Genomic DNA, 24200 nt, shown 5'->3' with positions numbered 1-24200 from the left:
CACTTCTGTTCTCCTAGCCGGGAACAGCTGGAGTTGAATGGCGATGGGTGGGCCTGGCTGGGTACTAATAAAACTTTATTTGTACAAACAAGTGGCGGGCCGGCTTTGACCCACAGCTCCCTAGCTGGCCGACCTTGGGAGGTTTTCCCATCTGTGACATGGGGCTGAGAGAATAGAAGTGGGGGTGGGAGAGCAGGATGGCGAGGAAGAGAAGGATGTGTGTTGGGGTCCGTTCGGTTTAGGGTACCGGTGACTTCCTGCCTTGTCGGTGTGCGTCAGTCCCCTTTAAGAGAGACACACAGAGGGGCTGGAGCCATAGCTCAGCGGGGAGGGCATTTGCCTGGCACGAGGCCGACCCGGCCTACCCGGGTTCGATTCCCAGCATCCCATAGGGTCCCCCCCCCCCCGCCCGAGCACCGCCAGGAGTAATTCCAGGAGTGCAGAGCCAGGAGTAACCCCTGAGCATCGCTGGGTGTGACCCAAAAAGCCCCCCCCCAAAAAAAAGAGAGACACGCAGAGACCCGGGCCTTCCCCGCAGGCGCATTCTGCTCCCCATGGATAATCCTGGGTGCGGCTGTTTTCTCTGGCCACACTTCCCACCCCTCTTGCCTCTGCAGGGCTGTGTAAAAGCAGAGAGGGGGTGAGCCATCAGCACTGTGGTGGTCCTGGGGACGTGTAGGTGGTGACAGCTGGGCCCCTCCCAGGCACCAGGACGGGGCTTCGACCCGAGCAGGGTGTCTGGGACCCCAGTGTCAGGGTGTGACTTGGACGCTGCGGGCAGCCCTGATGGGCTCAGTTAGGCCAGAGCCCTCTCGGGGACCCTCCTGTGCTTGTTGGGGGGAATCTCTGAGCCCCTTCTTGTCGGGGACAGTCGTGTCCCCACTGAGGGACTGGCAGCACCTGACTCAGTTCTCAGCCCCGTGTCCTCCCAGGGCTGGGGCGATGGGGTGCAGACTCCCCCTGCTGCCCCCAGAGCCCCGAGACCTCCCCCGGCCCCCCCCCCTCGAGGCCTCTCTTCCGACCCCCGTTTCCTCTGGACTCCCTTTAGCTGAGAGGAAAAGGACACCCTAGGCCTAACCCCCAGCCTGCCGCCTCCCCTTCCTCGCTGAACCCCCAGACCTCAAATCAGGGCCCCTGGGCTGGGGTCTTTATTTTAATCATTTACTGGCCACACCTGGTGGTGCTCAGGGCTGACTCCTGGCTCTGTGCTCACTTCTGTGGGCGGGGCTCAGGGGGCCATCTGGGGGCCCGGGGGTGATGCTGGGGTCAGCCGCACGCAAGGCCAGCGCCCTCCCTGCTGTCCCCTCTTTCCAGCCCCCGAGCAAACCGCTACCTTTCTCTCACTGCAGAGTTCTCTTACTCATCCTCCCCGCTACCCCGCCGCCCGCCAGCCTCACCCCTGCAGAGCACCTCCCAGGTTCCTGCCTCTTCTCCTATTCTCCCGCCCCCTGCCCCCATCTGGCCTCTGGTTCTGGGGGCACCTGGGCTGTGCGTGGTCCTGCCTGGCCGTGGGCCTGGGTGCTGGGTAGCAGGGTCACCCTCGAACCCGCGCCCGCTCCCTGTTGGGCTAGAAGAGTGACCGCTGACCCGTCCCACCAGCCGGGAAGCTTCGGAACAGGCTGGTGTTGCCTTTGTCATTTTATTTGTTTTCTGGTTTGGGGGCCACACCTGGTGGTGCTCAGGGGTCGCTCCCGGCCCTGGGTTTGGGGTCTGCTCTCGGCCGTGCTCCTGGGGCTGTGCAGTGCTGGGGGTCAAGCCCGGGGCTCCCATCTGTGGGGCCGGTGCCCAGCCCTTTGCGCCAGGCTCCTTCACCCCGCCAGGTGTTGGTCCGCAGAGTCATTTTCTGGGGAAGAAATTGGAAACCTGGGACCTGACTCGGGGCCACCCCAGCTGGGGGGACAGGGCCGGGATCTGAGCCGAAGCCACTGGCTTTGAAGTGACTGTTCCCAGACTCACCACGCGGCCTGGACACGACCTGCCTGCCGGTGGGTCATTGCTCGGATGAGTGCTGGTCACCTGGCCGTACTGGCCGCCTGGCCATGTGGCAGTGCTTGGGGACACTCTTCCAGGGTGGGGTGAGGGTAGGGGCCACAGGCCCCTGGCATCCTGCCGGCTCCATGTGGGGGTCCCAAAGCCTTTACCCAAACACTCAGAGATCTGCTGTTCTTTCTTTCTTTCTTTTCTTTCTTTCTTTCTTTCTTTCTTTCTTTCTTTCTTTCTTTCTTTCTTTCTTTCTTTCTTTCTTTCTTTCTTTCTTTCTTTCTTTCTTTCTTTCTTTCTCTCTCTCTCTCTCTCTTTCTTTCTTTCTTTCTTTCTTTTTTTTTTTTTGCCTTTTGGGCCCACCCGGCGATACACAGGGCTGACTCCTGGCTCATGCACTCAGGAATGACTCCTAGGTGGTGCTTGGGGGACCCTATGGGATGCTGGGAATTGAACCCAGGTCGCCGAGACAGTGCAAGGCAAATGCCCTCCCCGCTGTGCTCTCGCTCCAGCCCCGATCTGCTGTTCTCACCTGGGGACTCCTCACCCAACCCGCAGTTTCTTCCAAGGGCTGGAAACAGGGCAGTTCTGGGCCGGCCGGAGCGACAGTCCAGCGGGGAGGGCGGTAGCCTTGCATGGGACCCACCTGGGTCCAACCCCCAGCACTAAGGACAGCTCCCTGGGCCCAGTCAGGGTGATCCTCGAGCTCAGGGCCAGGAGTCAGCCCTGGGTACCACCGGGTGAGCCCCCTCCAGTGAAGGCAAAACGACAACAACAACAACAAAAAACAACAGCCAGTGCACTGCCAATTCGACAGAACCTGATGTGTCTAGACATATATATATATATATTTGCTTTTTGGGTCACACCCGGATTGCACAGGGGTCACTCCTGGCTCTGCACTCAGGAATCACTCCTGGCGGTGCTCAGGGGACCCTATGGGATGCTGGGAATCGAACCCGGGTCGGCCGTGTGTAAGGCAAACGCCCTCCCCGCTGTGCTATCCCTCCAGCCCCGAGTCTAGATATTTGTCTCATAAAAATCCCCTCCTTTTGAGGGCCTGGGAGACTGTACAGTGCTCGGGAACAGGCCTAACGGGTGCCCGGCCGGGGTTTGAGGCTCCCCCACCGGGTCCTCCGAGCATTGCAGGGTGTGTGACCCCGAGGGTCCCTTCAGCAGCACCGGCGAGGGGGCCCGGGGAATCCCGGCAGGGTGGGGCTGAGAGCACCCCCGCCTCAGACCCTCGCACTGAACCGCGGCCTCGTCGGCTAAGATCCCGGTCCCCTGAGCACTGCTTGGGAGCCCCCCAGTTCCCCAAAGATTGTGGGTGTGAAGCGCCCCTGTGGCCGGGTGAGAAAGGCGAGTGGGGGCGCAGAGAGGGGCTGTGACCCCGTGGAGGGCTGAAGCGAAGGGGAGAGGCAGAGGGGAGAGTGCGGGGCCGCCCTCGGGACGGGGGAGACACAGCACACTGACCCTCTCTCGTTCATTCATTCTGACTCGTCGAACCTCTGTTGGTTTGCTTTGGGGCCACACCCAGCCATGCTCCGGGCTTCCTCCTGGCCCTGTGCTGACTCCCGGCTCTGTGCTCCAGGCTCCCTCCCGGCCCTGTGCTCGGGGCTCACTCCCGGCTCTGTGCTCAGGGCTCACTCCTGGCTCTGTGCTCAGTGCTCACTCCTGGCTCTGTGCTCGGGGCTCACTCCCGGCTCTGTGCTCGGGGCTCACTCCCGGCTCTGTGCTCGGGGCTCACTCCTGGCAGTGCTGGTGTAGGGGGGTGTGGGGGGCCCTGGGGGATCCGGGGATGGAACCTGGGTCTGTTGCATGCAAGGCAAATGCCCCAGCAGTGCCGAGACCTTCTCGCCGCTCCCCTTGACAGCAGGCCCTATTTCCTGGGGTGACTTGGTACCTCGAAGCCCACTGGGTGTGCCACCTGCCTGGTCACTGGGTCCTCCTCATGGACCCCAGGGGATAGGCCTGTCTCTGGTCCCATTGCATGGGGGGGGGGGGGTAAAACTGAGGCCTGGAGAAATTTCCTGGGATCCAAGGCTAGAACAAAGCACTCCCGACTCACGGTTCCAGGCACCCAAATGGCACCTCTGGGGACACTCAGAGCATGGTGCAGGGGTGCAGGGATGCAGGCTGCGGGGCTGGCCCACCCCTGCCCCCACCTTGCCATGCGCCTTGCAGGTCACTGGAGAGCACCGTGACTGGAGATGCCCCTCCAAGGAGCCTGTCTGGCGACGCTCAGACTGCCCCCTCGTCCCGCGGCTTCCTAGAGGTCCCCCTGTCTCCTCCTCTAGAAGGTTCCAGAATCCAGCCCCCTCTGACGCCTGGTCTGAGCGATGCCCTCACTGCCTGGCCCCCCTGGAGTCCACAGCTGGGGCCCCTCCAGTCAGGGCCCTGGAGCAGGGTGGTGGGTGCCCCCGACTCCCCAGCACCCCCTGGCCGCCTGCGGCTGAGGTGGCCACTCAGCAGTGGCCTTGCAGGGCGCATGGGAGCTTTTCCCGGGCTGCTGAGTCACCCCGAGTGCTGGCAGGGGATGCCAGGGAGGGGACTCAGGTGGCCACACGCAAGGCAAGCGCCCTCCCCGCTGTGCTACGGCTCCTGCCCCAAGTCCCTGGTTTGGTTTTTTGGTCCTTTTTGGGTCACACCCGGTGATGCTCAGGGGTTACTCCTGGCTCTGCACTCAGCAATTACTCCTGGTGCTCGGGGGACCATATGGGATGCTGGGAATCGAACCCAGGCCGGTTGCGTGCAAGGCAAACACCCTACCCGCTGTGCTACCGCTCCAGCCCCAGTCCCTGGGTTTTTAATCTGTCTCTGGGACCCACCCACTTGGGTCTTCTACAGGCCTGGGAGTGCGCCAGGCCCGGGCACCGTGGGACCCAGGGCCAGTGACGCGCCCTGGCTGAGCCGCCCTCAGATTCCCCGTGACGAGGCAAGAGGTGGTTAGGGAACGCGGCTTCTTCCCGGGGCTGAGCAGAGAGCGGCGGTCAGCCTCCGGCTCCTTCTCTCGGTTGTCATAGAGACTCGGTTGCTGGAAGCTGTTGTGGGCAGGAGGGAGGAGGGGCGGAGCACTGGCTGGAGGGGGAGGCGCCTCCCACCCCTGGCCTCCCTCAAGCCATCTCGCACCCCACCGCCCTGGTCCTGGGCCCCTGGGATTGTGGGAGCTGCTTTCCCAGGCTTCGCTTTACACATCTTTTGGTCCCTTGCATTGGTGGTGGTGGTGGGGGGGTGGCCTTCTGCCGGCTGCAGACCAGGGAGAGAGGGACGAGCCCAGGTCACATGGCAGGAGAGCGAGGAGGAGGAGGAGGAGGAGGAGGAGGAGGAGGAGGAGGAGGAGGAGGCCCTCCAGATCCTCAGCGGATCCTTCTCTGGTGCCACTCAGGGGCGGGGGAGCCGGCAGGAGCCCCTGGCACGTCTGGCCTCGGAGTCTCCGGGCTGGACAACTAACGCCCCCTCGGCTGGTGGGCTCCCCCTACACCTCTGCACCTCTGCATCCCTGTCCCTCTGCACCCCTGCGCTCCTGTCGCTCTGCACTCCTGCACCCCTGTCCCCTGTGCCCCATCCCCCTACACCTCTGCACCTCTGCATCCCTGTCCCTCTGCACCCCTGCGCTCCTGTCGCTCTGCACTCCTGCACCCCTGTCCCCTGTGCCCCATCCCCCTACACCTCTGCACCTCTGCATCCCTGTCCCTCTGCACCCCTGCGCTCCTGTCGCTCTGCACTCCTGCACCCCATCCCCTGTGACTTGTCCCCCTACACCTCTGCACCTCTGCATCCCTGTCCCTCTGCACCCCTGTGCTCCTGTCGCTCTGCACTCCTGCACCCCTGCCCTATGCCCTGTCTCCCTACACCCCTGCACCCCTGCACCTCTGCGCTCCTGTCGCTCTGTACTCCTGCACCCCTGTCCCCTGTGCCCCGTCCCCCTACACCTCTGCACTCCTGCACCCCTGCACCCCTGTCCCCCTGCACCCCTGCCCTCCTGTCGCTCTGCACTCCTGCACCCCTGTCCCCTGTGCCCCATCCCCCTACACCTCTGCACCCCTGCACCCCTGTCCCCCTGCACCCCTGTGCTCCTGTCGCTCTGCACTCCTGCCCTATGCCCCATCCCCCTACACCTCTGCACCCCTGCACCTCTGCACCTCTGCGCTCCTGTTGCTCTGCACCCCTGCACCCCTGCACCCCTGCACCCTTGCACTCGTGCACCCCTGTCCCCTGCACTCTTGCACCCCTGCACCCCTGCGCTCCTTTCGCGCTGCACTCCTGCACCCTGTCCCCCTGGCTCCTGCAGCCCTGTCCCCCTGCACCCCTGCTTCTCTGCAGCTGGAGGGGACAGGAAGGGTCATTGCTGCTCTGGTGTCCGGGGGTGCAGGGACCCCCTGAGAGAGTGGAGGGGTTGTAACCAGCCTGGTTAGGAGGGTCAGAGGCAGCAGTGGGGTGGACGGGGCGCTCTAAGTCAGGAGCATCCAGATGGGGGGTGGGTTGGGGGTCCCCTGCCTGTGGGATGCTGAGAAACGACACTCAGACTCCAGAGGGCAGAGGCCGGGGTGGACCCAAATCATGAGGGCCGCGGGAGCTTTCAGCAGGGGAACAAGCTCACTCGGACAGGACGATGGTCCTGGGGCCAGTGGGGAGGCTGGGGGTGGGGGGAAGGGGACGGGCTCCAACCAGGTCCAATAGGCGCAGTTTGGAGCCAGCCCTTCCCCCCCCACCCCTCCCCAGCTCTCAGCCTGAGTCTGAGCGAGGAGGACGGTGGAGGGTGGGCAGGGGAGAAGCGAGGACAGCCGAGGGGCAGGGCTGTGGCTGCAGGGCTGTGGCGGGGCGGGGGAGGAAGAGGTGGCCGGCCGGGGTGAGTGGCAGGCGCCAGCCTCCCCCAGCCTCTCCGCTGGGCCCAAATAAAGGAAAAACCAAAATACTCCCTCTACCTTTGTCGGCAGCGGGAGGGGAGCGGCGAGTCATCTGGCTTTGTGTGCGGGGCCCACACTACCCCTTACGTAAGCCCCGAGTTAAAAATACGCCTGGAATTCTGACTCGCCCGCGCTGCCGCGGGGGCGCCCCCCCCCCCCCCCGCCGCCCCCCAGCCCCCGCAGGCAGGGGGTGGGGCGGCCCCCGCCCCCCTCCGCCCTCCCCACCGCCTGGCTGGCACGGGGCGCCCTGCGGGCTGTGGGGCGCAGAGCCAGCCAGTCCCAGGGGCAGCTGCCCCGTCACCCCCGAAACCCCCCGGGCGGCTGCCTGCTCCCTAGCCGGCACGCGGCCCAGGTGAGCCCCAGAACTGCTCGGGCCCGTTCTGGACAGCACCCACACAACGCCCACTCCCCCCTGCCATGGTCGCCTTCCATGGGGGGACAGAGCTCCCAGGAGGTGACGCCTGCAGCCCTTGGGGGTGTGGGGTGACGGGGGGGGGGGCGGGCATGTGCCCCCCGGAGCCTCCTTCCCCCAGCAGGGAGTCTCTGATCGGCCTTTGACAAGGTGTGACGGAGTCTCGCTTTGCAGACTTCAGGGGAAGGGACGGAGGCGGCTGGGCTGGGCTGGGGTGGGCTGGGGGAGGCTCCCCTCTGTGGGCTGTGTCCGAGTGGGAGGAATAAAGGTACAATCCGTGCCCGTCTCTCTGCCCTTCTCCCCTCGCCCCAGCCGAGGCTGGCGCAGGGGTCCTGGGCCAGCTGGGTCAGCTCGCATGCCGGGGGCCAGGGGGGTGGGTGTTGGGGTCCTCTGGATGCTCCAGCTGGACCCCTGGGGACCTTCAAGGCTGCGGGGCCCAGACACGGGCACTGCCTGGAGTGGGGTGCGTGAGGCAGTGCAGGGAGCACTGTGCAGGGAGCACTGTGCATAGGGCGTCATCCTCACAGCAGTCCCCGATGGCCAGTACTGTGATCCTCCCCCCGCCCCCCCTTCTTTGAGAGTGACAGGAGAAAGACAAGCTCTCGACTCCTGCTCGGGGGTCCCCTGGGCCCTGGCTGCACGGAGCCCTTGGAGAAGCCAATAGGCATGTAGTGGCGCTGTGGCTTGGCGGGTGGGGGCAGCCCCCGACCCGGGCCTGGCCCCCCTTTGTGGAGTTGGCCCCAGGGGGGATCGCGATGCGGGAGGGCCTGGTAGTGGAGGCGGCCCCGGCCCCCGTGGTGTGCAGGAGGGAAGGGGGCGGGCTGGGGGGGCCCAGAGGGCTTTGGGGGTGGAGGGAGTGACTTGTCGCCGGCGTCTGGGGCGGGTTCCGGCCCCACCGCCTGGACACGGAGCTGGCCAGAGCTTGTCCTTAAAAACGTCACCTGGATGCCAGAGAGACAGTACAGCAGGGAGGAGACTCGCCAGCACCCCCTGTGGTCCCCAGAGCCCCACCAGGAGTGAGCCCTGAGCTCAGAGCCAGGAGTCAGCCCTGAGCACAGAGCCAGGAGTGAGCCCTGAGCACAGAGCCGGGAGTCTGCTCTGAGCACAGAGCCAGGAGTCAGCCCTGAGCACAGAGCCAGGAGTCAGCCCTGAATGCTGCTGGGTGTGGCCCCCAAACACCAAAACTCCCAGGGTCATCATGTGGTCCTGGACCGGGGTCCCCTCCTCTGGGCCGACCTCTAGACAACGGCAGCCCCCACCCCTCTCATGCAGCAGCTCCTGGTCTCCTAAGCCAGGCCTGCTGGGAATCCCCACCTCCACACTGCAGATGGGGAAACCGAGGTTTTGCAGGGGGAGAAGCTGGGGGGATCCTGCTGGGTTCAAAGGAGAAGCTGGGTCCTCACATTGGTGATCTGACCACAGGGGACCCTCTCCAGTGGTCCCAATGCTGGGTAGCTCCCTCCCCCCAATAGGGGGGTCTCAGTCTTCCCATCTGGCCAGTGGGGATGGGCTTCCTGCCCAGTCAGCCACATGCCCCGACAAAGCACATGCACTGTGCAGGGGGTGGAGCTGGAACAGATCCCTTCTTTCGGCCCATGGTGGGGGTCTGTGGGGGAGATGGGCAGGCAGTCTGATGGGGGAGGTGGGCAGCCAGTCTGATGGGGGAGGTGGGCAGGCAGTGTGATGGGGGAGGTGGGCAGGCAGTGTGATGGGGGAGGTGGGCAGGCAGTGTGATGGGGGAGGTGGGCAGGCAGTGTGATGGGGGAGGTGGGCAGCCAGTCTGATGGGGGAGGTGGACAGCCAGTCTGATGGGGGAGGTGGACAGCCAGTCTGATGGGGGAGGTGGGCAGGCAGTCTGATGGGGGAGGTGGGCAGGCAGTCTGATGGGGGAGGTGGGCAGCTAGTCTGATGGAGGTGGAGTGCACACATCTGCCTTGCTGGCAAGTGTGCCACCCTCTATCCCGTCTCTGGCCCCAGGTCACTTCCCAGGTAGGAAACTGACAACACCCACTGGGGCTCTGCCCATGCCGGCCCCTGACTCACTGCCGGCCCCCCCACCCCTGCGCGCTCAGAGGGCTGGTTTGAGCTCCGGGTTCCGGCTGGGGGAGGGCGGGGGAGCAGGGGCTGACTGAGCTCCTCTCTGAGCCGGGGCAGGCCCCGACCTGAGGCGGCTTCCTGGGCCTGATTTATCTGCTGTCGCGCAGTCCCGGCGGGCGGGCGGGCGGGGGTCCCCACCCCGCTGAGTGGGTCCGGCGGGGGGATGAGTCCAGTCATGCTCGGGCTGTCAGGAACTGAGGGCGAATCTTCGCTCTGCAAACACTCGCGGTGGATTCCAGACCCGCCGGCTCGGCCGGGGCCGCCCCTGGCCGGGGTGTCCCAGAGGCCCATGTCCATGCCGGGCTCTGGTGCCCGCTGACCCGGGGCGCGGGGCGCCAGCAGGGGCCCAGCTGGAGGGCGCAGGGGAGCTCCTGGGGAGAGCCTGGCCTGGGGCCGTCGGGAGCGGCCAGGCCCCGTCCTGCCGCCGCCAGAGAGCCGGGCGGCCCGCGGAGGCTCGGCCCGGGCCCTGCTGCCTGTGTGTCTCTGTGTGCTTGTGAGTCTGTCTACGTGCGGGCCTCTCGGTGTGTCTGACCCTGGTTTGGGGCCACACCCTGCGGTGCTCAGGGCTCACTGCCGGCTCTGTGCTCAGGGCTCCCTTGGGCACTGGGGTCCGCCGCGGGGTGCTGGGGTCAAACACACCCAGGCCGGCCAGGTGCAAGGCAAGTGTCCACCGCTGGACTCTCTCTCCAGCCCAGCACTGCTCACTGTCTGCGGAATGGGTCCACGCATTACTGCAGAGGGTGTGTGTGTGTGTGTGTGTGTGTGTGTGTGTGTGTGTGTGTGTGTGTGTGTGCGTGTCTGTGTGTGTCTCTATCCGTATGTGTCTGTGTGTGTATGTGTGTGTATCTGAGTGTATAGTGTATCTCTGTGTGTCTCTGTGTGTTTGTAAGTCTGTGTCTGTCTGTATATCTGTGTGTCAGTGTGTCTCTGTGTGTATCTATATGTGTGTGTCTGCTGTGTGTGTATTTGTATGTGTCTCTTTGTGTATCTGTGTGAGTTTGTGTGTGCATCTGTGTGTCAGTGTGCATCTGTGTGTGTCGGTGTCTCTATGTGAATATCTGTATCTATGTGATTGTGTGTCTGTTGTGTGTGTCTGCTGTGTGTGTCTATGTGTGTGTCTGTGTGTCTCTACGTGTGTGTCTGTATCTATGCGGGTGTGTGTCTCTGTGTCTCTGTGTATCTGTTGTGTGTGTGTCAGTCAGTGTGAGTGTGTGTCTCTGTGTATCTGTTGTGTGTGTGTCAGTCGGTGTGAGTGTGTGCGTCTGAGTGTCTGTGTGTGTTTTTCACTTTCTTGCGCTCTCTGTGTGGCACGTCAGTCCCGTCCCCGCCTACATCTCGCCGTGCCCGGAGCATTGCTTCCCGGAGGGGCACTGAGGCAGTGGCGTGGCCCTGTGGCCTCTGGAGCGGAGACGTGAGCCAGGCGGGGGCCAGGCGGGGGCCAGGCTGGAATCCAGGCCCCCCCCCCCCGGGTGGGCGATGAATCAGGAGCTTCCAGGGTGGGGAGACTCGGCGTGTGTCTCCGAGACGAGACGGCCGCTCCCGCCCGCCTGCCCACCGAGGGGCCGGCCAGGGCCGTCGCTGTGTCTCCGTCCCGACGTGGACACCCTACAGGGCAGCATCCCAGCGCGAAGCATTTTCACTCAGGGGCACCCCTGGGCTTTATTTTTGGCTTTGGGGCCTCACCCGACCGTGCTTACTCCTGACTCGGTGCTCAGGAATCACTCCTGGTGGTGCTCAGGGGACCACGTGGGATTCAGGGGATCGAACCTGGGTCGGCCGCGTACAAGAAAAACCCCCGCCCTGCTGTCCTATCTCTCTGGCCTCACTGCTCCTGGCCTTGTGCTCGGGGCTTGCTCCCGGCACTGCTGGGGCTCGAACCCGGGACTTCCACATACCAAGCGTGCGCTTAGCTCACAGAGGACTCTTCCCGGCCCTCACCCCGGCTTTCCCCAGAGGGAAACAGAGGCTCACAGAGGGAATGTGGTCTTCCCCAGCCGCCCCCCGCCCCAGCCGCCCGCCACACCCTAGCGGGCGTGTTGAGGTCACTAGATCGTCCACCGGGCCAGCTCCAGAACCAGGACGAGGACAGGCTCTGCTGCACTGGACACTCCCGGGCCCCGGGTCCCCGTGTGGACGAGAGAAGGGAAGAGCAGGGACTGGCTCTCTCCTCCCGGCTCTCCCCGAACCCGGGCGTCTCTGAGGCTTCGGGCGGGGCCCCCAGCCCGGTTAGTCACAGCCTGGCTGCGCTGCCGGCCCCTTCCCTGGGAGGGTTTTCTCGGCCCCGCTGGGAGCCCCCCCCCCCCACCGTAATCCAGACGGCAGGCTGGGCGGGCTGACTCCTGCCTGGCCCAGAGCCCGGGCCCGCGGGCCGCCCGGCGTGCTGAGGAGGGCGGGCCGGTCACGGAGTTCAGTATCTGGGTGTGCGTCCTGGGCCCCGGGGCCCCCTCCCCGGCTCCTGCTGACTCAGGACCCTGCGTTTCTGCTACCTGGTGGGGCGGACCGGGGCAGGGGGCATCAGCCGTGGGGACGCTCGTCCCAGCCTCAGCACAGAGCCCCGGGCCACGTGGGCCCTTGGAAATGGTCTCAAATGTCCCGTGTCCTGGGTCCTCCTGGGTCCTGTCCTGCCCGGCCTCCAGGCATCCAGGCTACGTTGCGCTCAGTGTGTGAAGGATAAATCGAATCCAATCCAATCCGGGGGATTGAACCCGGGTGGGCCTCACGCAAGCCCAGCCCCCCTGCCTGCTGTGCTGTCTCTCCAGCCTCGCCACTCCCGCCTCCGTGCACCAGGGTTGCTCCTGGCACTCTTGGGGCTCGAACCCAGGACTCCCACATCCAAAGCGAGTGCTTAGCTCACAGACGAGTCAGCCTGCCCCGCCCCCTTCTGTGTCTCTGTTCGTGTTTGTTTGGGGGCCACACCCAGAGATGCTCAGGGGGGCACTTCTGGCTCTGCACTCAGGGACCGTTCCTGGCAGGGCTCAGGGGACCCCGTGGGGTGCCGGGGATCAAACCTGGGCCAGCCGTGTGCAAGGCCAGTGCCCTTCCGGCCGTACGATCACTCTGGCCCTGTTCTGTGTCTCGAACCCAGTGGCTTGAACATGAGATGGTTTTCAGATAGTGTGTTGGAGAGTCATTCATAGACTCCCCATCCCCATCTCCCCTCCCACCCCCTCCCCCTCCCGTCCCAAAGTGTTTTCTTCGTTGTGGGGGATAGACCAGGCCACAGATCTGGTTGGAAATTCCATCCTCAGAGGGTTCTAAACAGTTCGGAACTTATAACAAAGTTCCCAGCCTCAGAAATGGACCCTTCACACACCGTCCTTCTTGGGTTTGACCAGAGAAGGGACCGGCCCTGTCATGGCAAACTCCTACTCATCCGTCAGTACCCCGCTTAAATGGCCCCTCCTCCCGGAAGCCTTCCCTGCCTTAGGTGGAGTCCATCTGAGATGGGCAAGCCCAGAGTTTATCTTGCCCCCTGGGCACCCTCCTTTCTCCCCATCCGGGTCTTGGCCCTGGTCAAGGTCCCACTGCAGCAGGGGCTTGGGGAGTGCTCATCTCGGTCCCGCCGCGGGTCCTGGACGCGGCCTGGCCCCTCGTCTCCTGCACGCTCCCAGTCGCCGTCCCCCAAGCGCCCGGCTGGCTGCTAACCTCCTCTCCTCCGTCTCTCTCTCTCTCTCTGCAGCCCACGACCTCCCGGCCAGCAAGGCCCCCGCAGCACAGCCCGGCAGCCACCTGCAGTGCTTGTCCGTCCACTGCACCGACGACGTGGGCGACGCCAAGGCCCGCGCGTCCGTGCCCACCTGGCGCTCCCTGCACTCGGACATCTCCAACCGATTCGGCACCTTCGTGGCCGCCCTGACTTGAATTGACAAGACCCGCCCTCTTTCCTGACTCCTTGACCCCCGCCCCTCCCGCCTCTCTCCCCTCCCCCCACCTCTCCTGGACCCCTGTCCTCCACCCCCCCTGCTCATTCGAAAGGGCCACTATTGCTGAGAGAATGACTCCCCCCACCCCCCTAGATTGGTACCTGCTTAGTGGCATATGGACCGAAAAGGGTTAATTTAAAGGGGCGGGGGGAAAACAAAACCTTAATTTTTTTTTTTTTAAAGAAGAAACTCGTCCACCACACTATGTTAGCAGTGTTTACCCTTCTGCAGTTAGCAAACCTTTGCTTAAGTCTTTTTCCTGCTAGAGAATTCCCAGTTTTTCTGTAATCTTGGCATACTTTTTTTTTTAGATGACCTCTTTCCTTGTTTTATTTTTATGCTGCTGTATGTCCAAGTATTGTTATTCCATAATGAGACAAGAGTTGCTTTCCTTTTTTTTTTGTTTTTGAAATTCTCTTTTATTCTTGTTGCTTTTCTCCCTCTTCCACTCTCCTCTTCGCCTCGCCTTCCTCCTCCTCCTCCTTCTCCTCCTCCTCCTCCTCTTCCTCCTCCTCCTCCTCCTCCTCCTCCTTCTTTTGCTTTGTTCACTGCTTATTAAAAATGGAAATCCTGAAGAACAGTCGTTCTGGAATATTGCCGGGTGAAAGTCGAGTTGTCATCACAGCATCCTAGATTGACACCCACCTGTCCTTAGGTACCCAGCCGCCCTACTGGGAAGGACTCCCTCGCCCCCGACTGAGCTACTCCGCCCGGGACTTTGTTTTGTCTGCGCCCTGAGAAAATAGATATATTTTCATTCCTGCAAACACATCTGCTCAGCCTGTGATCTCCGCATGGTGGACGCTGCGTCCAGCCTGTGTGGGGGACGGAGCGGGAATGGCCACGACGGAGTGTTCGCGCCCTTCTCTGGGTCTCTGTCTGTGCTGGCCAGTGGCCCCCGCCTGCATGGGGGGGCACTGTGCCCTGCCAGCTGGCGGAGTCTCGGGGCTCTGGGCTCTGCTGCAGCCGGGCCCGGGGCGGGTTTGGCAAGGAGATTAGGAGGCTGACTTTTTAGCTCCCCTTGGCGGGGGTGGGAGAAAGAGATGCGCCCCCCCCCTACTTCTTCCTTGGGGTCCCCAGTTCGCACCCATTGACGGGGCCTCGAACTTAAGGCGCTTCCTTCTCTCTCCCCTCCCCAGCAGTCTGGGGACAAGGAGGGTTCCCCAGGAGCACTTTTGGAGGAGCCTTCCCTACCTCGGGGGGGGGGGGTGCCTCCTTGCAGGAGTCCCGGGGGAGCCTGTGGAGGGAGAAAGGGAATCTGAGACTCAAGTGGAGTGATTGGGCCTTTCACCAAGCAGCCGAGGTGGGCTTGGCCCCTTTTGTTTACTAGAACCCGTGGCCGGCCTCCAGCTGTGGCCCTTGTGCACTGCCCGGGCCAGCCACTTCTCCTTGAAGGGAGATGTGGGGTGACGGGGCCCGAGCCCGGCTGGAGGAGGGCATCCGGACAGCCCTGCTCGCTGGACCTTCCAGGGCGGGGGGGGGGGCCCGGGGGACCTGGCAGAGGCAGGAGCCGACACCTTCCGGTGCCGTGGGTGCCCGCAGAGGGCTCGGGTGCCGCCCGGGGCCAGGGGCAGCGGGGACAGACTCCAATAGGCCCGGAGAAGTGGCCGCTGGCACTGCCCCAGGACTCATATCCCTGCCCCCAGGAGTCACAACCCCAAATTTTTTTCTTTTCTTTTTTTTGTTTTTAAGCAAGTGGCCCGAGAGCCTTGGGCTCACCCTGCAGCACCCACACGGTTCATTTCAGAGAACTTTGCCGCCAGAAGCGCCTCAGCGAAGGTCTCCTCCCTGCCCGCCCACCCCGGCTGCCTCCCTCTAGCCAGACCCCCGGGGCCCAGCTCGGGGCTGGGAGAGTCTAGTTCCAGGGGCCCACACAGCCTGTCGGGGGTCTCCACCGGAGCCGGTGGGGCGAAGGGGTCCTCGAGCCGGGCGCCAGCTCTGTCCTGGCTCGCCCCCTTCCCCTCACCTCCACCTCCAAAGAAAGGGAAGGGGAGAGAATTCCCGCTTCCCGCCCGCTTCCGAGCTCACAGCTGCCGGGGAAACGGCCTTTGGTGTTTGAACCGGGAATGATTTCTCTCTCGTTGCCGAAGGGGAGGGAGCCAGGGGGCTTGGCCTCTGCTGGGCTCGCCCTCGAGGGGGTGTCTGGGAGAGTAGGGGGGCAGGGGCTTCTCAGCACTTGGCTCTAGGGGGTCCCAGCCACCCCGGAAAGCCCTGAAGTTTTCCACGCGTTTGCTCCCCCACGCCCCCAGGATGAACAGCCTTGACAGTCCCAAGCAAGAAGGGGTGTGGTTTCACTGGGTTGGGTTGGGGAGGACAGAGGTGAACTGAGCCCGGCCCGGCCCGGAGGCCCCCTCTCCCCCCCTCCCCCCCCACAGCGCTGGGCCCTGCACCGCAGAGCGAACGCTTCGGGAAAGGAAATGAAAACGTTCTTGCACATGTAAAATATGGAGACTTAAACTCTGCTGTGTGTTACGCAATCCTGTCCTCTTTTTTGACTCTTTAAAGAAAATCCATTTCCGAGATGCTTGGTTGGAAGACTGAGTCGACAGCTCAGGAAACTGAGTGTTATTTTTTTCTTTCTTTTTTTAAAAAAAATATGTAAAGTGCAGTCTTCTGTATTCCTGCATATTGTATATACCTGTATATGTTTTCCTGAGCAGCTAAATAACAATAAATATGACGTTAATGGTGAGTGTGGCATGTTTGTGGGCGGGGGGGTGGGAGGCTAGCTACATTTCCCCCCACCCCACTGCCCCCATCTGTCCTGCCCTTTCCTTCATGGGGGCTTCACCTGCCTTGGGGGGGTGCAGGCATCGGTCCAGATGGTATATGTGTGTGTGCGCGCGTGTGTGTGCACATGTGCATGTATATGTGCGTGTGTGTCTGTGTGTGTGCATGTGTTTGTGTGAGTCTGCGTGTGTGCATGTGTGTGTCTGCGTGTGTATATGTGCATGTGTGTGCACCCGTGTGTGCTTATGTGTCAATGTATGTGTGTGTCTGTGTGCACACATGTGTCAATGTGTGCTTGTGTGTGCACATGTGTGTGCTTGTGTGTCAGTACATGTGTGTGTGCATGTGAGTCTGTGTCTGCCTGTGTCTGTGTGTGTGCATGTGTGTGTGTGTGTGTGTGTTGGGTGTGGTACGCTGGGATTCTCAGCAGCAGTGTTGACATCTGAAGCTGGGCCATGCTTCGTGTCTGTGTGAAGGGGTGGGGAGTTGTGCAGTGTATAATATTTATCATCACTCATTTTTTAAAAATTTGGGCAGTGTGGGGGGGTCGAACCCTGGGCCTCACTCCTCCAAAACCCGGTTTCCACCGCCGGGGCTCAGCCGGGCCCCTGTGCTGTGTGCTTTTCAGCCTCAGGCCTCCTCCCCTCCCCCCATGTCTGTGTGGGCCCCCCCCCGCCCCCTCTGCCCACAGCCCTCTCCCAGGTGCCCTCCCCGACCCCCATCAGGCGCGGGCTGACCTTGAGCCGCTGCCTGGACGGCGCCTTCCCTGCCACCTGCCTTGGCACCTCTTGGGCTCTGACCGTCCAGCCCTCAAGGATGCCGTGAAGGCCAGTGCCTGGCCCTGGGCTCGGGGGCTGGGTCAGCCGCTTCCCCTCCTACCTGACCTGACTCCAAACCAGCCACCAGTCACCGCCACCCCGCCCATCCGCCCGGGTCAGAGGGTGTGAGTGGGACAGAGGGGAGAGCGGCCATGGGGTGTGGACACAGGCAGGTCTCCCGCACGCGTGAGCCGGCCGCTCTAGGGAATGCCCCACGTGCCCGCTGCACCGACCCCCCACCCCAGGGTGGCATGGAGCTGGCAAAGGACACGTGGAGAGATTCACACGAGCCCAGGGCCTGGGACGGGAAGACCCACACCCTCAACACCCCCCAGCCTCAGTTTCCCCGGGTGGGGTGTGGGTGTTTGAGGGTGGCTGGACCCCATGAGTATAGTGTGGGTCCCAGCGAGGGGAGCGGGCGGTGCCTTGTTCTCTGAGGGGACAATACCGCCCCAATGGCGTCTGCTGGGACGTCGCTCTCCCAGGCTGCCCCCCCCCCCCCCGCCAACCGCCACCCCCCTCAGCTGCAGCGAGCACGACACGGCCGAGAGGGCGCTCGCCTTCCATGCGGCTAACCTGGGTTCGATCCCCGGCAACCCGTAGGGTCCCCCAAGCACACTAGAAGTGATTCTTGAGCACAGAGCCAGGAGTAACCCCTGAGCATTGCCAGGGGTGGCCCCCAACCCCCCCAAATAAAGAGTGTCACCGCCAAGATCTCTCCCTCTGGGAGGACGCAGGGAGTGCCCGTCCCTGCGTCTCACCACTGAAGGACCCTGATTTGGACCCACCTCATTCCCACGCTCCAGGTGACCCAACGCACTCGCTGTCATGTGCTGGGCTGGCCCCCAGGGTCAGTCCTGAGCGGCCAGGACGGGGAGTGCCTGATAGGAGATTCTTGTCTCCCTGGATTCTATGGGACCCTGTGCTGAGGCAGAAGCGGCACATTTTGCAGACAGGAAACCGGCTCAGAGAGAAACATTGCCCACGGAGAGAGAGTTGGCTATTTTTTTCTTTTTGGGTCACACTCGGTGATGCACAGGGGTTACTCCTGGCTCTGCACTCAGGAATGACTCCTGGCGGTGCTCGGGGGACCATATGGGATGCTGGGAATCGAACCTGGGAATCGAACAGCAAACACCCTACCCACTGTGCTGTTGCTCCAGCCCCAGGAGAGAGATCTGATATCACCCCCCACCCCAAGTCCTCTGACCACAGACTAGGGCAGGGGGAGGAAGGAAATCGCTAGATTGACAGTTAAAAGTGGAGGGAGGGGCCGGAGCAATAGTACCGTGAGTAGGGCAGCTGCCTTGCACACAGCCGACCCGGGTTCGATCCCCAACATCCCATATACTCCCCTGAGCACTGCTAGGAGTAATTCCTGGGTGCAGAGCCAGGAGTAACCCCTGTGCATCACTGGGCGTGACCCCAAAACAAACACAAAACAAACAAAGGGAATGTACTCAATAACTGATATGGTCCAGGGGACAGATAACAGGCAGAGATTCATGAACCCACCTTGAGGGCCTGGAGAAGGTCTTGACCTCTAGGGTCCATCCAGGTGGGGTTTTGCAGGGTGCACAGGAGCTCAGCCTACTCACCCCAGCATATCCATTCACCCTCACTGGGCACAACGGTTTTGTTTGTTTTAACATTTTTTCCCCTTTCAACTTCCGAAGTTTTCGTTATGTCGGTGTAATGGCATATTTGTCAGACTATGAGACCCTGGAGATCCTACATTCACTTTAATGTGGAGGAACTTAAACATCTCCTGAACTTTGAAAAGGTCTCTGACTCAGGGTCAGCAGTTTGGGACTGTGCTGGAGTCGGGGGTGGGGGGTCCTTGGGGGGGTGCAGGTTGCGGGGGTAATGGGTGAGCGGGGGGTGGGGGGGACGGGACGCTGGCCACTGTAGCATGCCCCATGCCGGGTGGCTCCGAGAGGGCAGGGCGGGCCCCCCACAGCAGCTGGTCAGTCCTTCCGCCTGTAAGGAAGGGGACAGGGCCACACCCATCCGGGCTGGCTCCTGGCTGTGTGCTCAGGGATCACTTCTGGCACGGCTTGGGGCAGGGCCAGGGATGGAACCAAGATACCGAAGAGGAAATATTGACTCTCCCTTGGGGCGATGTTGGTTTGGGCCTCAGTTATTCCTTTCCTGCAGGGGAGGAATGGACGGGCACCATGAGGTGACCCAAAGTGACAGGGACATGGTCGTCAAGACCCCTTGATCTTTTTTAATTTATTTCTTAGTCCCGAGTCTGGGATTCAGTCGGCGCCCATACATGGCATCAAGAGTGTCAGGCTGGCCCGGTGCTCGGGCAGAGGGTCTGGCCAAAGCAAGAAACACCCCTGGGCCTCAGTTTCCCCCTCTGGCAATGAAAACACTGGACCTGCCAGCTGGCCACTCAGGGCCCCCTCTCGGCCCCTCGGTGCCCCCTCTGACGAATGGGCTTCAACAAGCGCCTGCCCTGGAGCCGGGCAGGAAGGAGCAGCGCTGAGAAGGTGCGTCCAGGGCGCTGCCCGGCTGAGGGGGCCCTCGCCCGCCGCACCCCACATGCAGGAGAGGGGGCTCCGTAATCTGGGCGCTGCCCGCGCTGTCCGAGGGGGGAAGGGAGGCCGAGAAGCGGGCAGGTCAGAATCCCGAGCTGGAGGGTCAGAGGCTCCCCCCTTGAACTGGGACCTTTTACCAAAGGCCCGGGGGCCACTGGGTGGCTGGGGAGGGGCGCGGGGCGCCGCCTGTGCCGTGGGGGAGAGACAGAGACTTGTGGCTGTGAGCCCGACAGCTCTGAGTCCTGGCCACTGCTCCGCTCCGGCCTCAGTTTCCCCATCCGCAAAGTGGTGCCAGTCCTAGCGTCTGGTTTTGGAGACGTGGGGACTCACTGGGTAGGAGGCCGGGTGCTGCCCGCGGCCTCCGTGTCTCCCTCCGCTGAGGGAAGGGGCAGGACGTGCCCAGCTGCCGCCCCCGCTGCACGCAAGCCCCAGCCTCGGGCTGAGGGACTGGAGGCTCAGGGGGGTAAAAGTCACGTGACCCAGGTGCCCCGGGCAGCCCCCAACCCCCACCCCCTCCTTGCCCCGGGATCCTGGGAGTTTTCATCTATCCGTGTCAGCTCCCAACAGGGGCTAGTGGGCCAGGTTCAGAGAGGCCCAGTGACTTCCCTCAGGTCACACAGCCCTACATGGATCTTTCCTGTGCTGCTTCCCCAGCCCCTCATCACCCTAGACATGGGCTGGTCTGTGCCCGGGGCAGAGCCGGCCACCTGATGGGCACCCACCTTTGGTGGTGGTGGGGTCTTTGCGGAGAAGGTGGGAGAAGAGCAGGGAGGGGGGTTTCCACGTGCACCACCTCGCCCCCGCCCCGGCGGCCATGTCCCCTCCTGCCTGCAGGCGGGCAGTGGGCATCTTCGTCCTGGAACCCGCCTTTCTTGGGGGATGGGAGGCCCCCAGGTCTGGCTTCTGGGACGGGGCTGGAGCGGGGGCTGGGGGCCACTGGGTCTTGGCGGCGGCCTTTGTCCTTCTATTATGTCCCCGCTGACCCCCTGGCATCTCCCCGCTGCAGCAGCTCATTCTTCCTGGGCCTCCAGAGCCCCCCGCGGGCCACCCCAAGCAGCCTGGTCCCCGCCTTTGTCCCCTGAGGAGCCTCAGGAGTGCTGAGCCCCCGAGGACAAAGGGCTCTTTGAGGCGCCTCGGTGGGCCTGGGGGAGGGGCAGGCTGGAGGGCTGACCAAGGCTGAGCGGGACTGAGCAGGTCTGGCCAGGGCTGACCACGACTGACCAGGGCTGACCAGGGCTGACCAGGGCTGAGCGGGACTTAGCAGGTCTGGCCAGGGCTGACCACGACTGACCAGGGCTGACCAGGGCTGAGCAGGACTTAGCAGGTCTGGCCAGGGCTGACCACGACTGACCAGGGCTGACCGGGGCTGACCAGGGCTGAGAGGGACTGAGCAGGTCTGGCCAGGGCTGACCAGGGCTGACCACGATTAACCAGGGCTGACCAGGGCTGACCACGATTGACCAGGGCTGACCAGGTCTGGCCAGGGCTGACCACGATTGACCAGGGCTGACCGGGACTGACCAGGGCTGAGCAGGACTTAGCAGGTCTGGCCAGGGCTGACCACGATTGACCAGGGCTGATGGGGCTGACCACAGCTGACCGGGGCTGACCAGGGCTTCCCAGGGCTGACCCAAACTGACCAGGGCTTGGCTAGGCTGACCAGGGCTGACCAGATCGAAGGTCCCGAGTGGGTTCAGCTACTGCCACTGCTCCTTGGCCACGTACTCTTGGACAAGGGAGGTGATGGGAGGGCGGGAGCCTGGTGCGGGGGGAAGGGGGAGGCGGCTGTCATGGTACCTCTCAAAGGTCTGTCACTGTAAATGCCAAGACCCCCCTGGCCCCATCAGCTGTGCCTCCAAACCTGGGACTAGGAAGAATCTAGAAAGCAGGATAGGGTGGGGCAAGATGGGCCCTATTCCGTGTGCTTGGTGGGGTCGGGGGGGGGGGGCAGCCGTCAGGGAAGCCCCTGGCGGGCTGGGGAGACCGCACCCCACATGCAGGAGAGGGGTGCTTGCCTTGGCGGGGTTCCATCTGTTGCAGTTCCATAGGGTCCCCTGAGCACCTCAGGAGTAATTCCTGAGCACAGAACCAGGAGTAACTCCCGAGTGTCCCAAACAAAATCAAATAAGCAATCTCCTCCATCCCCCCCCCACCCGATGCCATTGGAATCCTGGCAGAGGGGTATTATAGGCCCTGAAATAAAGGCCCCTTCCAGGCACGGGGGGGTTTGCAAAGGGCCCCCTGACATGAGGGCCTTTTGTGGATTGTACAGAAAAGTCGGGTCCCTTCTGGCCTCAGTCTTTTGCCCACCCGCCCACTCACCCACTCACCCATTCTGCCGACCTTTACTGGGCACCACCCAAGTGCTGCTTCCGGCTTGGGGGACCCACGGGGACGAAGCCGGCTCCGGGACCAGGGAGCTCGGCCTGGGGTGAGTGGGGCGAGGCAGCCCCCAAGTCCAGAGGCCTGGGACGTGGTGCCTTGTCCTGGCCCCAGGACCGAGACAGCTCAGGACAGCCACCTGCCCATCTCAGATGCCCCGTGTTGCATGAGAGGCGCACGCAGGGGTGCCCGAGTGAGCAGTTTTCGAGTGGACGCCGGGGTGATAACCAGCTTGAACACGAGGGAGGGGCAGGCATGGCCAGGAGTGGCCCAGAGGAATTGCAGAATTGGGGGCCCCAGAATCTGTTCCTGCTGGAGCGTTGTCCAGTTATTGGGGTGTTGGGTGGGTGGTGTTTGATCCCCACAGGCCCTGCTGCTGGCTCGGTGACATATGAAGACAGTTTGCCAGGGGCCTCAATCTTGTCACCTATGTAAGGGGCTCCATTTGGGCCTGGAGGGAAAGCACTGCGGTGTGGATTCAAATCCCTGGCAGGCACGTGGTCGTGAGTTCAAATCTCTGGTCTCCCACATGCACCCAGCACGACTCCGGCAGCGCTGCTCTCTGAGAGTCCCAGCCCCATACACCAGTCCCGGCTGCTCCACAGCCGGGCACGAGTCAGCGCCGCGGAAAGGGGTGTGCGCACAGGCAGGGGCTGAACGTGGGCGAGCACACGTGTGGGGGTCACAGCCGCCCCCAGTAAGCACTGCTGTCGGTACCTGTGTGAGCTCAGCACCAGCCTCGGAGAGCCCGTGGCCTCGACTGCCAGCACCACAGTCAGGGGTTCGCCTGCAGACGGTGGGAAGGGCGGTTTTGGTTTTTTCTGATTTTTAAAAATCTTTTTATGTTATAAGGTAGTTCACAATATTTGGTGACGCTTCATATCCCAACACCAATCCCACCGCCGTGACACCTTCCCACCACCATATTTCAGATCTTTCCATCCCGAGCCCTGAACCCTGTCCCAGAGCAGAGCTGAAATAGTATATTTCCTATTGTTTGTTATGAAAAACCGCTGAAAATGCTACCAAAGAAGAGTATGCTTGGAGGAAAGAGTGTGAAGCTTGTTCTATTTCAACAGGAGCCATGAAGACCGTCTATAAGAGGTCACTGATGTGTTGTTAAAGGGTGAGCCTTGTGCGCTTTTATATATATATGTGTATATATAAATATATATTTATTTATATTTATAAATATAAATTTATATTTATATTTATATAAATAAATATATATACTTGCAGCAGCGTGTGCAAGGAGCCAGGAACTGCGTCATCTCTGAGAAAAGCAGCGTTTGTCTCCGGGGGACCACGGGGCCGGAAGATGCAAGGCCTCAGTGCTGAGTATATATACAGAGTATATATATATACCTGTATCACTGTCACACTGTCCTCCCGTTGTTCATCGATTTGCTCGAGTAGGCACCAGTAATGTCTCCATTGTGAGACTGGTTGTTACTGTTTTTGGCATATCGAATATGCCACAGGGAGCTTGCCAGGCTCTGCCATACGGGTGGGATACTCTCGGGAGCTTGCCGGGCTCTCTGAGAGGGCGGAGGAATTGAACCCGGGTCGGCAGCATGCAAGGCAAATGCCCTACCCGCTGTGCTATTGCTCCAGTCCACACATATCTGTGATATATATATATATATATATATATATATATATATATGTTTGCCTCTAAGATTGGTTCCCTACGACTTTGAACCCCATCAGGTGTGGTGTGGTACTCTTGGAGCACAGGTAGGGTGTGTCCTCTGCAGATGTGTCCATCTGCCACCGAGCGGGCCCAGGAAAAGGCTCACTTGTGGGTGAGGCTCCCAAGTGTGTGGAGAGTGGCCGTGAGCAGGGCGGCTGTTGAGTTCTGGAGGTTTTTGGCTGCCTGGGCTGGGTCCCTAGGGGTGGGGAGGGGTCTTACCCACCCCCTTGGGGCTCCCTGAATGAAACAGCCTGAAGTGGGGTCCGGCGTAGTTATGGTGTTACGCTCCCTTCTGGGAGAGAAGGACATGCCGTTGGACGGTGGCTGATGACGAGACTATCTGGCGCCAGCCAAGGGTGGCCTGTGGGTGTGACCGCTGGGTCGCCCGAGATGGGGGGATGTGGGCAGAGGGTCTCTGAAGCCAGAGTTCTCAGTCACAAAGCCCCGCATACCTGGGTGTCCTGGGGAGTCACTCGTGGGTGAGGCTCGGCCTGAGCGTGTGAGAGCGGCCGCAACCATGGCGACAGCTGGGTTCTGGGGGTTTCCGGCTGTGGGGGCTGGTCCCTTGGGGTGGGGAGGGCTCTCACCCGACCCTCTCTGGGGCGAGAGGGCATAATTTTTTTTTAATTTTTATTGAATCACCATGTGGAAAGTTACAAAGTTCTCAGGTTTATGTCTCAGTTTACAATATTCAAACACCATTCATTCACCA

General features: G+C 62.2%; 1 protein-coding gene across 1 annotated transcript in view; it reads left to right on the top strand.

The window, feature by feature from the left end:
- Positions 1–16011, top strand: part of MN1 (MN1 proto-oncogene, transcriptional regulator) — a 48195-nt gene extending 32184 nt beyond the window's left edge. The window contains exon 2 of the mRNA XM_055146996.1: positions 13076–16011. Within this exon, the coding sequence (XP_055002971.1) occupies positions 13076–13257 (182 nt within the window). The 3' untranslated portion in view covers positions 13258–16011. The remainder of the gene's footprint in view (positions 1–13075) is intronic.
- The last annotated feature ends 8189 nt before the right edge of the window (positions 16012–24200 follow it).

This window comes from Sorex araneus, chromosome 9 (assembly GCF_027595985.1).
Source record: "Sorex araneus isolate mSorAra2 chromosome 9, mSorAra2.pri, whole genome shotgun sequence".
Classification (NCBI taxonomy): Eukaryota; Metazoa; Chordata; class Mammalia; order Eulipotyphla; family Soricidae; genus Sorex; species Sorex araneus.
Note: the sequence above shows the minus strand (reverse complement) of the source record. Positions and strands in the feature narration are given on the sequence as shown.